Source organism: Sitodiplosis mosellana, unplaced genomic scaffold, assembly GCF_009176505.1.
Source record: "Sitodiplosis mosellana isolate CC-2019 unplaced genomic scaffold, AAFC_SMos_1.0 Smas_scaffold_1, whole genome shotgun sequence".
NCBI classification, from domain to species: domain Eukaryota; kingdom Metazoa; phylum Arthropoda; class Insecta; order Diptera; family Cecidomyiidae; genus Sitodiplosis; species Sitodiplosis mosellana.
This window is the reverse complement of record NW_022595244.1, coordinates 20,972,781-20,985,541: the sequence shown is the minus strand read 5'-3', so window position 1 is coordinate 20,985,541 and position 12,761 is coordinate 20,972,781. Positions and strand designations below refer to the sequence as shown.

General features: G+C 32.5%; 1 protein-coding gene across 16 annotated transcripts in view; it reads right to left on the bottom strand.

The window, feature by feature from the left end:
- Positions 1–12,761, bottom strand: part of LOC129568522 (ankyrin-3-like) — a 29,692-nt gene that overhangs the window by 861 nt on the left and 16,070 nt on the right. For 13 of the 16 annotated variants that reach the window (XM_055446599.1, XM_055446561.1, XM_055446614.1 and 10 more), the window contains 4 exons: positions 9,407–9,611; positions 5,329–5,488; positions 3,375–5,257; positions 3,220–3,309 (listed from right to left, as the gene is read on the bottom strand). In XM_055446599.1, coding sequence (XP_055302574.1) covers positions 3,220–3,309; positions 3,375–5,257; positions 5,329–5,488; positions 9,407–9,611 — 2,338 coding nt within the window. Of the gene's footprint in view, positions 1–76; positions 3,310–3,374; positions 5,258–5,328; positions 5,489–9,406; positions 9,612–12,761 lie in introns of those variants that run through there. The other 3 variants (XM_055446540.1, XM_055446531.1, XM_055446513.1) reach the window with 2 other exon arrangements.

Below are 12,761 nucleotides of genomic sequence, written 5' to 3'. Positions count from 1 at the left end.
ATGAAATGAAAATAAAAAAAAAAATAAATAAATAATAAAATAAATTATGATAAATAAAATAAAAAAGGACAGAAAATAAAAGGAAAATAAAAAACTGAAAACTTCAACAAAATAAACGTAAAATCGAATAAAATCAAATTTCGTTCCTTTTTGGCGACATTTTGAAGTAAATGAAATTTTTTCAGCATGTTTAAAAGACAGAGACAGAAATTGTACGTAAAATAAGCAAAGAGTATTGTGAAAGCGACTGAATGCACAATGACAGACAAAGCGTTTAAATACTGGCTGAATGTTCAAAATGACTTGTCATGAATGCGGTTTTTTGTGAGTGTAATTTGTGTTCAGTATGAGTGTAATTCGTGTGTGTCAAAGATGTTGAAGGTTTTTCGTAAATTTCTCAAAATATTCGGAGAATAAGTCAGGCTACCATTTCAATTCACTAGGATATTGGATACCAAACTTATTCTCGAAACTATTTTTTTCCATAAATTCACATACACAATTTAAAATTACATGACATGAAAGAAAACAACGAATCCAAAACATAAATGAATAACAACAATAAATAGAAACAACCAAATGTAATTTTAACTCAAATTATCGGTTGAAAGAAAAGATTTCAAAATATTACAGTTTTCACACTGACCAAAAAACGAAAAAGTGATTTGCAAAATATTTATGACCAACTTTTATGTTTAAATTCAATAAAGTTATAGTTGTTTTAATTTAATTTTTGTTCATTCAATTCGACAATAAAGAAAGAATGGCTAAAAATGATCGCTTCTTCAAAATCGTGTTTATACTTTTTATGCTGTTACAAATTTATTCATGTTGAAGAGTTTATTTGCAAAGAAATGTGATACTAATTAAATTTGTCTCAGAAGACGTATTCCCATAAAATGTTTTGCTTGTTCATTATTCTGTGGAGGATTTTCGGTTCACGTAAACTCAAGTAGTATTAGTTCAAACTAACTTACCAACCAACCGACAATAATGGTAAATATTGTGTTCAATGAATTTAATTAAATACTGTCAACGTGTACTCAAACAGAATCAAAAATCTAGTTATAGACGCAGGAGGAAGAGTCCGGATATTTCACAACAGAACACAATTCTTTCGTTTTCTTTTATTATGTGAACAAAACTTATAGATATAATCGAAATGGAAAATATTCACGATTTATAAAACTATAGACTTTGGAAAGAAAAAAAAAAACACAAAATGCTCTTGAAATTCACAAGAAATCAAGCAAAAAAAACGTATTTCAAATTCGGAGAAAAATATGAATTACAAAAGCTCAATATAAAAAAACACACAAAATATATTAGACTTTATGGCGATAGAAAATAAGCGTTGGTTTCAAGACACACTGTGTGTTGTATGCAACGAATCACAAACGAGAATAAAACAGTAGCTACAAATTCCTGTGTGGCTGCTTCGATTCTTTCTTTGAACATTTGAACAGACGTAGCAGCGCACATAGTGAAAGAAATAAAACAGGGCCGACAATTGTCCAATACGATAATTCTTCTACCACTGAATATTACTAAATATTTGTATATGTATTGTTCCAACGAAAATCGAAAATGTTACAATTTGATTGTATATCATATAGAGCAAAATATATAGAGAAAGAGAGATAAAGAAGTGGAAAATATAACAAAAGTTCGAGAACAAAAAGTTCGTGAAATAAAACGTAGCAATATCGAACTGTATGCAATCATGATTCATGGTTACTCGTGGAGAAGAATGGCGCATATAAGCAATAGCTAGCACTGTTCCAGCACATTTTAATTGTATTAGCTGGAATTTTCTCTGCTGTATAGTGTTTATCAAGAAACCGTACAAGTTGGGTAAAATACCAAAAAAAAAACGTGTACGGCCACATTGATTCCAATTACGCTCATAATCGTTAGGCGGCCAGGCGAAAAAAAAAATCAATGTCGGTGTAATGACCAAGTCGATGACTGGCCATAAGTTTTTGCAATCAATTTTCCGGAGGATAGAAAAATTGGACGAACATGTTCAGTTTAGTGGACATTTTTTTCTGCTAAAAATGTGTCTGGCGACCGTCATGAAAATGTGCAGACTTATTTATGGTAAAGCAAAATATGCTATAATCATAATTCCTTTCAAGAAGGCATTTGTGAATAGCTCATTCGAGTCAATGGCGACATTTGAATGCCGACCATGATATAATCTTCAACTTTATTTTATTTTTCTGTAACGATATTGACACATTCACTAATAAGATTCAAATATGGGTCAAGACTTGACAGAATCATCACTCAAAATAACACAAGTGACTTACAAGCAAAACTGTCATATCACTTCTTGTCAGGTGCGAAAATAATCGCTGACAATATTATTGATAGCTGTGTAGACGTGGACACAAATTGGGACAACAATAGAATAGGAATCAAAAGGGAAGTTGTAATTTAGTGTTTGTGATGTTCGCCACGAATGCCGAAAATCGTGGACAGAATGGTGAAAATAATTATACTGGAAATATTTTTGGTTTGTTATTCTCTTTGAACCATTGACATACACGTTATTTGCACGTATAAATTTATTTGTTAAACATAAAACTTAGCCAATATTTGTAATTCGCTGGAGTATATTGTATTCAGACAAAAATTAAATTAAATGAAACCAAATCAATCAAGAACCTAACCGAAAATGGACTGAAAAACGATTCAATGATAAATATAATGTGAAAACAAAACCAAGGGGGAGCACAACAAAAATTACGGGATGATCATAAACTGAAGATGATTTTTTTTTATACTAAATGAATTGCACATGAGTTGGTTTTTGCTTAGCTAAAATATATTATGATGAGTATAAAAGGAATGGGATGTTTTCAAATGTCATTACGGCATGGTGAGAAATAGAATGAAACAATAATTGTAAATGTTGATAGGGGAGTATGTATAAAATGTTTGAGTTGTTCTTTTTTTTCACAGCATGAATAAAACAAAATACGTACACTTATTCGAGAAACAAATGAAAACAAACGGAACTCAAAAGGAAAAAAAAAATACGAATACGAATATTAGATTCGCTCAAATCGATTTTCGTCAGCGAGAATATTGAAGAAGACGCAGAACGTCAAACATAGCTGAATTATATGGAATAGTAGTTCATTTCTTGTCATTTTTTTTTTTTTTCAAACACGCACAAAGCAAAATTCAAACACAAATCACGAATTTACTTACAGTGCAAGCGCTCACGAATCTCGTCCGGATGTTGATTTGATTCATTTGGGGTTGGTGGTGGCGTTTGAGAGACCAATATTTCGTCTGATACTAAAATGAGGAAATTCACACATTTATCGACATTTCTGTATTGAAATTCATTCGAAAGTGCTCACCATCTGCAATATTATCATCCTTGTAAATCGTAAAATCTTGGCTCATCTTTTTGGTAATCTTTTCTTCGATTGTTTTATAAAAATCGTCAGAGTCGTTGTCACCGTGGAGCAGATCCTTCGTTATGCGAACGGTGCTGGTGACAATTCCATTGTCAGCAGCATTTCCGCTCGTTTCGATTTCAATGGGCTCGGTCCATTCTCGACTGACCGTGGTTGTGGTTGTTGTGGTGATTGTCTTCACTGGGCCATCTTTCTCCTCAACTACCTGTTGGGTAATCACGGTCTTCGGTTCAGATTGAGCCGCTATTTCGCTATCCAAGAAGTTTTTCGTTGATATTGTCGTTTCGGTGACAGTTTCTATTTTTTCTGGTTTTGGCTGTTCCACATTCGCTAGAATTTCGACATTTTCGTGTTCCAAAAATCGTTTTGTCGCATCAATTTTCTCTTTCACTGTAGGAGCCACTGTTTCGATGGTCGATGTAACGAAAATCGTTTCATTGTCATCTTTGAATGATTTTTCCGTTACAACACTGTCGATCTGTACTTTCTCTTCAACACGTGGTGCAGCCGCAGTCAAGTCTGCTGAAACTTTATGCTCAAAGCTGTCGACGTCTTTAAGGGTTGTCTTGAGTTTATCTTGTAATTCTTTATCAAATTCGCTTTTGCTCACGTCAATCTCCTCTTTAACTCCCGATTTCAATTTGATCACTGGTTCTGGAATCGTAGCCGATTTGATGATGTTATCGGTTGGTGCGTGCATAATTATCTCTTCTTCGTGAAGCGCTTTTTTATCTTCAATTAAACTACGTCGCTTTATTTCGGCCACTTCTTGTACAATCTCTTTCTGCTGAGTTGACGCTGGAATTGGCCGCTCGATTGACAAACGTTTCGTGATTTGTTCACGCCGTTCGGCAACACTTCGTTTTACTATTTCATCTTCTTGGGACTCGCCGTCCGAGTCTTCGACAATTTTCTCTTCCGCTGAATATTTAAGCTCTTCTCGTTCGCGTGCCGCCAGCTCTTCCACTGACTCCGAGTCTTTCATAATGTCTGTTTCTTCGTATCCATTGTCTAGAATGTTACCCTTGCGGCTGCTGGCAGCCACTTGTTTTGGTCTTTCGATGTAGGAGCTGAGCCTCAAGCACTTTTTGATAATATCATCACGTTTAATTGATCGCAAACTGGTCTCGAGAACCGTTCGATTACTATCTTTGCGCAGTATATAATTTTGTAACATTGATTGTGCTTGCCGTGGTGTACTCGTTGGATTTTCCGCAATAATTTCGCTAACCTCCTCTTCTTCAATACCGAGTTCAGGCGCAAGGCGAACCCAATCTTCGCCTAGTAAGTTCGAAATGTCAACAATGCGTATATCACTCAAATTGCTTCGATCAATGCCCGTGCGATAGAAACTGGATAATTCAGTGAAATGCTTTAGATCACGACTACCGTCGGCGCTTTCGGCATGAATTTTCTCGGGCAGTACAATGTTAAGAATACAAATTGGCTGTTGTGGTTGTTCGCCTTTGGCCACGCGCGGTTCTCGCATAAACAAGGCACGTCCAACGGTGTCGGCATGTTGGTCTTTCACACGAACATTGAACGGCAAACGATTCTCGCGGAACGCTTTGAATTGGATTTGCAGTTGTTCACCCGATTTGGTGACCGGCACTAAATTGCCCGCAAATTCAGTATATTGCGGCTTTCCTTCAAGCACTTCGACGTCACGACTCTTTGCCACCTCGGTGAAATGCTCCTGGTACTCAAGGGTTTTATCCTCCTTGTCATCGGTCATACAGAAGACACGTAATCGAGCTTCTGATGGATCGACACGCTTGGCAAACACCACAAATTTTGCCATGAATGGAACGTGTATTGCCTCACTGTAAAATACAATCATGGAATAGCATTTGTATAATTGGTTTTAGGAAAGTTTGTCCAATGATTCACTTACCGGTATAAATCTGTGGCCATTTTTGTTGCTTCCGATATATTTCTACAGTCCATCAACCAAAACCGTGCTGAAACAGTCGTTGTGAATGAAACACAATCATTGACAAATGTCAATGGAGTCGATCCAGTTACATCTTCCCATTGAGCACGCGATGGTCCACCTATAAACAGGAATCAATTCACATTTCTTTTTAATAGAGTACGGCATATCGAAGTGATCGAAAGAAATAGAAGAGATAGAGAATCGAAAGCCTGAATCCTATTAGCTAGTTTCGTTTTTAAAGGTAATTTTCATAAGATAAAAAAATCAAAAGCAAAACTTTAACTAAAACGTATTAAGCGTTCAGAATTTGTACGAACTACATTGGTTTGTCATTTTAAAAGAAAAAGAATGATGCAACGGGCGTGGAGAAAGTCACAAAATATTAAAATTTATGCAAAAACTCAGGAAAAAAAATCTCCGAACGAATATCAAATATATTTACAAAATGAAGAATTTCAACTATTTACAGTAGAATCGATTGCTGTGATTGGCTTTTTTTTACTGTAATTATCTTAAGTGTGACTTTTGGATTTCGCTAAAAACCTACGAGCACTGCAAATAAAATTCATGGCGCGTCGGTATTTTCTTCAAAAAACGAATATGTTTTCTTTTGTTTCGACACGCAATCAATTTTATCCGTTTTGTATATGTCCATGGGCTAAATCTTATTGATAAAATAACTCAAAAAAATGGTTTAACTAATATATTTTTCGAAACCATTACTAATCACCGTTTTTTTTTGTACACACATGAAATTCTTTCGTCATTCATGCCTATGAATTTAAATTATGTACATATTTTACTATCATCCTTTAACTTCCAATTAAGTCGAGATGGACTTTAAAAAATACGAGTAAATCAATGGTTTTACATAAATGTGTTGTTGGCTGTGACAAGAACGTTTTTCATCTGTTGTTCAGCGAAAATTTTTGTTTACAACTATTCAAAAGACATCTATGGATATATATATAAATATCAGTTTCTTTGGTAACATTTGTACTACTGTATGAAATCAAAATGTGCACTTAAAAACGCCTGAATTTCAACAAACAAATTCGAATACTATTTTAGTTAATTTTTTGTTTTGACTCTTCATTGAGAAAGAAAACATCCATACTTACCAAACGAATGCACGAATTATTTAATAGAAAGAAGAGCCGAGTTCTTCCGATGTTTTTTCAAGGAATATATCTATACATATATTCGACTAATAATCGAATAATAAGTTTCGTAGTCTGTTTTTACCACGACCTAAATCATCAATCCTTAATAACAAATGTCGTGTTTGACGTAACTGAATCGCCTCCCTCTATTGATCTATTTCTATTTTTTTCTCTCAATTTTATGTGAAGAATCCTTATCATTCTTTCAAATTCAAAATGGAACTTAATATCAACAGCATAAATCGAATGCCCTCAAAATGTCGAGGCCCTCAACATGTACATATATCTATCCTAAGCCTTAAATAATTAGGAACGCTTAGCCAGAGCGTGAGCCGAAAGCGCAGAGCTATATTTTTTTTTAATTATTTAGCAATTCTCGTATTTTTTGTCGTTGCATTTAAATTTAGAAAATATATACATAATTTGAATTTCAATGTTTTGTTTGAGTTAGATGGAAATTGTTGCGTGTGACAGGAGGGAAAAGCAATAAGTCGCTTGTTTGAAAAAGAAATGAGTAAATTCATGGTTTTTAGCAACGGTTTCAGAAAAGTTCCCTTGTGGGCAACTAACTTTATACAATCTTTGCTTCGAGTTTCAATTTTGCTCTCTAAATTTGATTGAAAACGAATTATTTAATATGTTTTGTTTGCTTTTTTTTGGATTATTTTTTTTCTCTTTCTGATTTGTGATTTGCAAATGACACTCATCAATACGGTGTTGGGATAAATTTTTTTTTTTGTTTCAGCATAAAAGTATAAGTTTTTATGCCAAAAATTTGGAAAACATTTTATAAAGAAAATTGAATATATTCCTTGTTTCGAAAATGAATATAAACAACGGAAAGAAAGCTGTGTTTGTGTATGTGTGTGTGTGTGTGTTTGTGTGAGATGAATCAAAGTAACAGAATTTAGTTAAATTTTTGTAAAGCAAAAAAGTGTGCAATTTGACAATTAGTAGCGCGATGAATTTATCGGCTTGAGAAAAAAAATTGTATTATAAACTGCAAAGAAAGCGCAGTGCTGAAGAATCTCATCAAAATCCAAACGTGTCACTCTCACAATAGTGAAACTGGTGAACATTCAAATGTTCTGTTTTCTTTTATGGAAAATAAAAAAAAACGAGCTGTTGCTTTTTTCCTTGGTAAAATTGAAGGAAATTGCGATCAAAACAACCATTTTGCTGATGCTTGTTTTGGTCTTCGTAATTTACAAATCAAAAGAATGAACAAATGCATAAAAGTGCTTTTCTCAAAAAAGAATCGGTGAAGCGATTGGAAATGGATGTCAAAAGATATATGTAGAAATTTGTGAATTGGTGGACACGCCAAAGCAAAATACATTTGATTCTGACAAATATATATGTGGAGAAAAAAATGCGGAAAAATAATGAAGACGTATGAAAATTCGATTCGAATAAATCATGGAAAATCATCGAAATTAAAAGAAATCTACGGAAAAATATGCAATATATTTGTTTTTCTTTATAATTTTTGGTTGCTTCAACAATTTCAGATAGTTCATGTACATGTACAAGAATTAGGTTGCCCCAAGCTGGTGTTTATTTATTAAGTACTTCTTTAAAGTAATTTGTTTCTGTTTTTTTTTTTTATTTCTTGTTTTCAGAAAAAAAGATAAATTACGATTTTTTTTTTGTTTGATTTGTATTTTTTTTTTTTTATTAAATAATTAGTTTGCTTTATCTAGAGTTTGTTGGGTTAGTTACCTTTTAGAGATCTTTTCCGAAACACACCTTGATGAAGAATGGTATGCGTGCACACAAGCAATTTTCGCAATTAGTACGAAAAATATTCTACACACATTTTAATTGTATTCATTATTATTTTAAAGTGCTAATCAATTTATCAATCAAACTATATTTCAAAGAAGCTGATTTTTTCCTTTGACCTCAACGTTTGCCGTTTCACCTAATGTCGGATATCATAGTTTTTTTTTTTTCATTATTTTTAAATATTCAAAGTGTTAGTGGTTTCGATGTTTGGTGACGTTATCATGTTTGACCTATATTTCTGTTGGTAATACCATCATTGTTCATTTTAATCCTTTTTCCGAATTTCTTTTCAATTTCCCGGAATCTCGCAGTGTCTATTTTACAAGTTAAAATGACTCAATCATAATAAGATACAATCTTTTGTGAGCGATACAAAAAACGAGACAATTCAAAATCAAAGAAAAAAAAGAAGGAGTGAAATTAAGGCTCGACATAGTTGTTGTTTTTACGAAAAATTGTCCCATTTGAAATCAATAGAAAAATAGCAAACTGGGCGTATCGCAAAATATAGCACGAATCTCTATTGGAATTCAGCTTATTGATATACGTATTAAAATAGTACGATTGATCGTACTAATAATAATCGACTCCACGCGTCACTTACAAGAGAATGTATCAATAGTGCAAGAATCAAAACCAATGAAAAAATGAAAAGTAAAAAAATCTTTTTAAACTTCTCTTTTCACATAAAAAATAGCGTAGTTAGAAAAGCTGGCTTTTGTATATAAATAATTCAATTTCAAAATCAACTCTAGAAATTAGCGCAACGAGTAATATAAGAGAAAAATAAAATGAACTTTAATTTCGAATATTTGATACGAACGACTTGTTTGTACACTTCTCAACTAAATGGTCTTCGAGTTTCAATCGAACAAAAATAGCAACTGAATAACGAAATTGTAGGAACAGAAACCGAAAAGAATAAAAAAAAAAATTGGTATATACTTCAAATGGCTAATAAACCGTGGTAACGATTATTCAATACGCAACCATACGATCTTTTTACTAGTCGAATAAATAATGTATACATGATTGTATCTTATTGGATCCTATTGTATGTCAAAAACAATTGAACGTGTGTTTACCTGTGATTGAGCAAAGTAGACGTAGGGTTGGTGCGTTGCCCGAATACTGATTGATCATTCCTTGGCTGTGAGCCTTCGGTGCTGGCATGCTAAGTGTGATTGCTTTGTGGAATTTACGGCGTCTCGGCTCGACTGTAACAATGGGAGAAACAGCAACTCCGCGTCCAAGTAGTTTGGCAGTCAAGTCTGGATCGATTGGTTGAGCCTGGTTTTCATTCATTAAACGCATATATATGATTATCCATTTAAAGTTATTTTCAAAAAGAGATGAATGGGCGCCATTCAACGTGAAATGTTATCCAGCGTTCATTTTTTTTTCTGTGGCTTACGACGTCTGGCGGCAGATTACATTTTTTATAGTTAATGGGTAAAAATTGTGACGGAAAATGTTAAATTTAAAGTAATAACTCACTCGTCATTATTTTAATTCAAACATTTTTCGTGACAAAATTTATTCGATTCATCCATCGACAAAATGAAAAAAAAAAAAATTACAAAAAATGCATCAAATGAATGTCCAAAATTGGTTTCACTCCCAAATGCGAAGAAAAAAAATCCAACAAAAATAGAACAGAAAACACAAATTTTGGTATTTTTGGACGAAAAAAAAAAAAAAACAACGATAGCAATAATAAAAATAACAATAATGAAGCAAATTGAAGTGGTTGTTTGATTTTCATAGGCGAATGTTGTTTTCGATGTGTAAAGTGCAATGCAAATGGATCATAAAATATGTATCAAAGTAAAATGAGCACCATGAAATCAAATGAAGAGAAACATATGAAATGGTCAAAGGAAAACTATGAAACGAATGCGTGTGTTTTCTTGTGGTTGTGTGGATCATCACTCGAAATTCGGGTGTTAATGATTTCTTTTCGTTTACAATTTACTTTGGTGTTGATGCAAAACATGTTTGATATAATTTAATTTCAGCATGAATGGATGTGATGGACACATCTTGGCAAAATATCTTGGTATATTGGTTTCATGATTCCGTTCAACTTCAATTCTCTTTTATTCATTCTAAAACGAAATTTTTTTTCACGCCTAATAAATTTAGTATGTTTAGTTTTGGTGGTTAGATTGAACAGCCCCACTATTTGGTGGTGAGTTCATTTGTTATGCTTCATTAATATTAATTTTTATTATTACTATAACGAAATTATAATGTCGGATGGAAAACGAATTCTTACGAATTTGATTCCACGTTGAATTTCCGATCGGCTAGATAATTTTGTTAGTTTGCCATTGCTTTCCATTCTTTTGTTCATTTCTGTTGTAAGTGTGTGTGTGTGTGTTTTGTTTTCGATTCGTTTGATTTTATTATCCAAAGTAGTCGACAAAAGAAAGTATCACAAAATATACAATGAAACAACAACGGTTGCATTTTTAGATGTTAGTCAAACTAAATTTATTGGGCAGAAAAAAATTTGGTTTTCATCGTTCCTCATCATTTTGGCGTTGAGTGTGTGTGTTATTCATGATATTGATTACAATGTGTTAGATACTAAATTGATTAATTGTGTTTTCGTACAGCTTATACTTTAATTGAGGGATTTTTTTTTTTTAATTAATTTTAGTTAGTTGTATAATATTTCAATTGATTTCTGCAATCTGAGATAGAACCAAACGTGATGTGACTGGCGGCTTGATCTACTTCCGTAGAGATTTTTGTACATTTTTATATTTTATATACGATACTTTTGGCATGGATTGTGTAGCCTTTGTCACACATAAATTATAGTCAACAGCAAGTGATTTTAGCTCTGTTATACCATCACTACAAGTTTTATCTCAGTGCATTATTCCCACAGAAACCATAAGTTTGTCCAATATTGCAATAGAACGTAGTGCAACTTATCAAGTTATTTGGATTTTTAAATAAAAATGTGTGCCCTTTCAAGGGTGCAAAAGAAAACGTATACGTCATTACGTTGACTTAATTAAATTATAATGCCCTTCGTTGGGTGTTCGGCAAGAGTCAAACTTTAGTGGAAAAGAGAAGACTTTTAGATTATTTTCGTTGACTAGATTTTTGCAATTCTTTTTTTTTTCTATCAAAAATACCTTTTTGAAGTTTTTTTTTTTTTAAATATTTTTTTTAGGCATGTACGATGAATAAATATGGACTGAACATATAAGTTAAACGAAATATTTCAGAACGAATACAAATAAATAAAATATCAAAACTTCAAGTATGAAAATAATAAAGGGAGAAATAACACAAAAGAAAGAGATCACGTAACAAAACTATGAGAGAGTTACTTTACTTCAGAGTTTACTGGTGAATCATAATATTGAGCTGGCCGAAAAATGCCAAATAAAAATATCTAATATTTTCAGAGGTAAGTATTTTCTGGATATTTTTGCGCCAAACAAACATTAAAATTTATCAGCAACAATCTGAACAAAATGATTAAGTTAAATTTGTGATGCCACTAAAAATATCACCCATATTCACCGAACCTAAAATTAAAATCCTTTGGCTCAAAAATGTTCGAGTAGTTTTTCAAAGAGCAATTACTGCTTTTTCCAATGTGTCCGAAACGTATATTTTGAGAACCGCATAATTCAATTATGCGATATTATGGTTAGGAGTGCGAGGTGCATGCGCATTTAAAGAGAACATTGTATACAACAACATTGTGACGCATACACAGGAGAGAACGAACGAACGTGCAAGCTAAAAATGATTGAAAAATTCAAAATATGCGTTTCCGACACATTGGTACTTTATAAATATAGATTATTTGTTTCCTCAATAATATATCTTCTTTTTTTTTTGCTTAAATTCGAAAAGACGTCGTAAATGGACTTAGATTTTTTGAAATCAAGAAACGCTTTTAAAAATTGCGTTCAAAAACGTATTGATTTCATCGAGAAAGAATAAATTGTCTGTCAAATCGCTACTGCATCTAGAATTTAAAATTTCTCTTTGGAAGAAACAACATACAGTTGGTATGACTTTTTAGAAGCTTTTTGGTTTGTTCAACTTTTTGTTTTGTTCAAATAGATTTTCATCTGGCATATTGTCAAAGTGATATTACATTTGATCCTACGGAAAATATAATCTTTTTTTGTCTTAAATTTTCAAATAAATTGAGTATTTGATGTGAATGTTGAAACTTATTTTTGTTTAAATTAATGTGTTAATATTGGTACTAAATATTATTTGTTAATTAAATTAGTAATCAACAGGTGTTTTGTTATGTTCTATTCCATTTTTGTTTTTCATGCGTTGCACTGTACATCCAAAAATCCATTTTATCATGCAAATGTTTTCAAAATGTATTTTTCCGATAAATGTGTTCGTACTTCGTTAAAGCGAAATGCATCTTGTATAAAAGTGTACTGT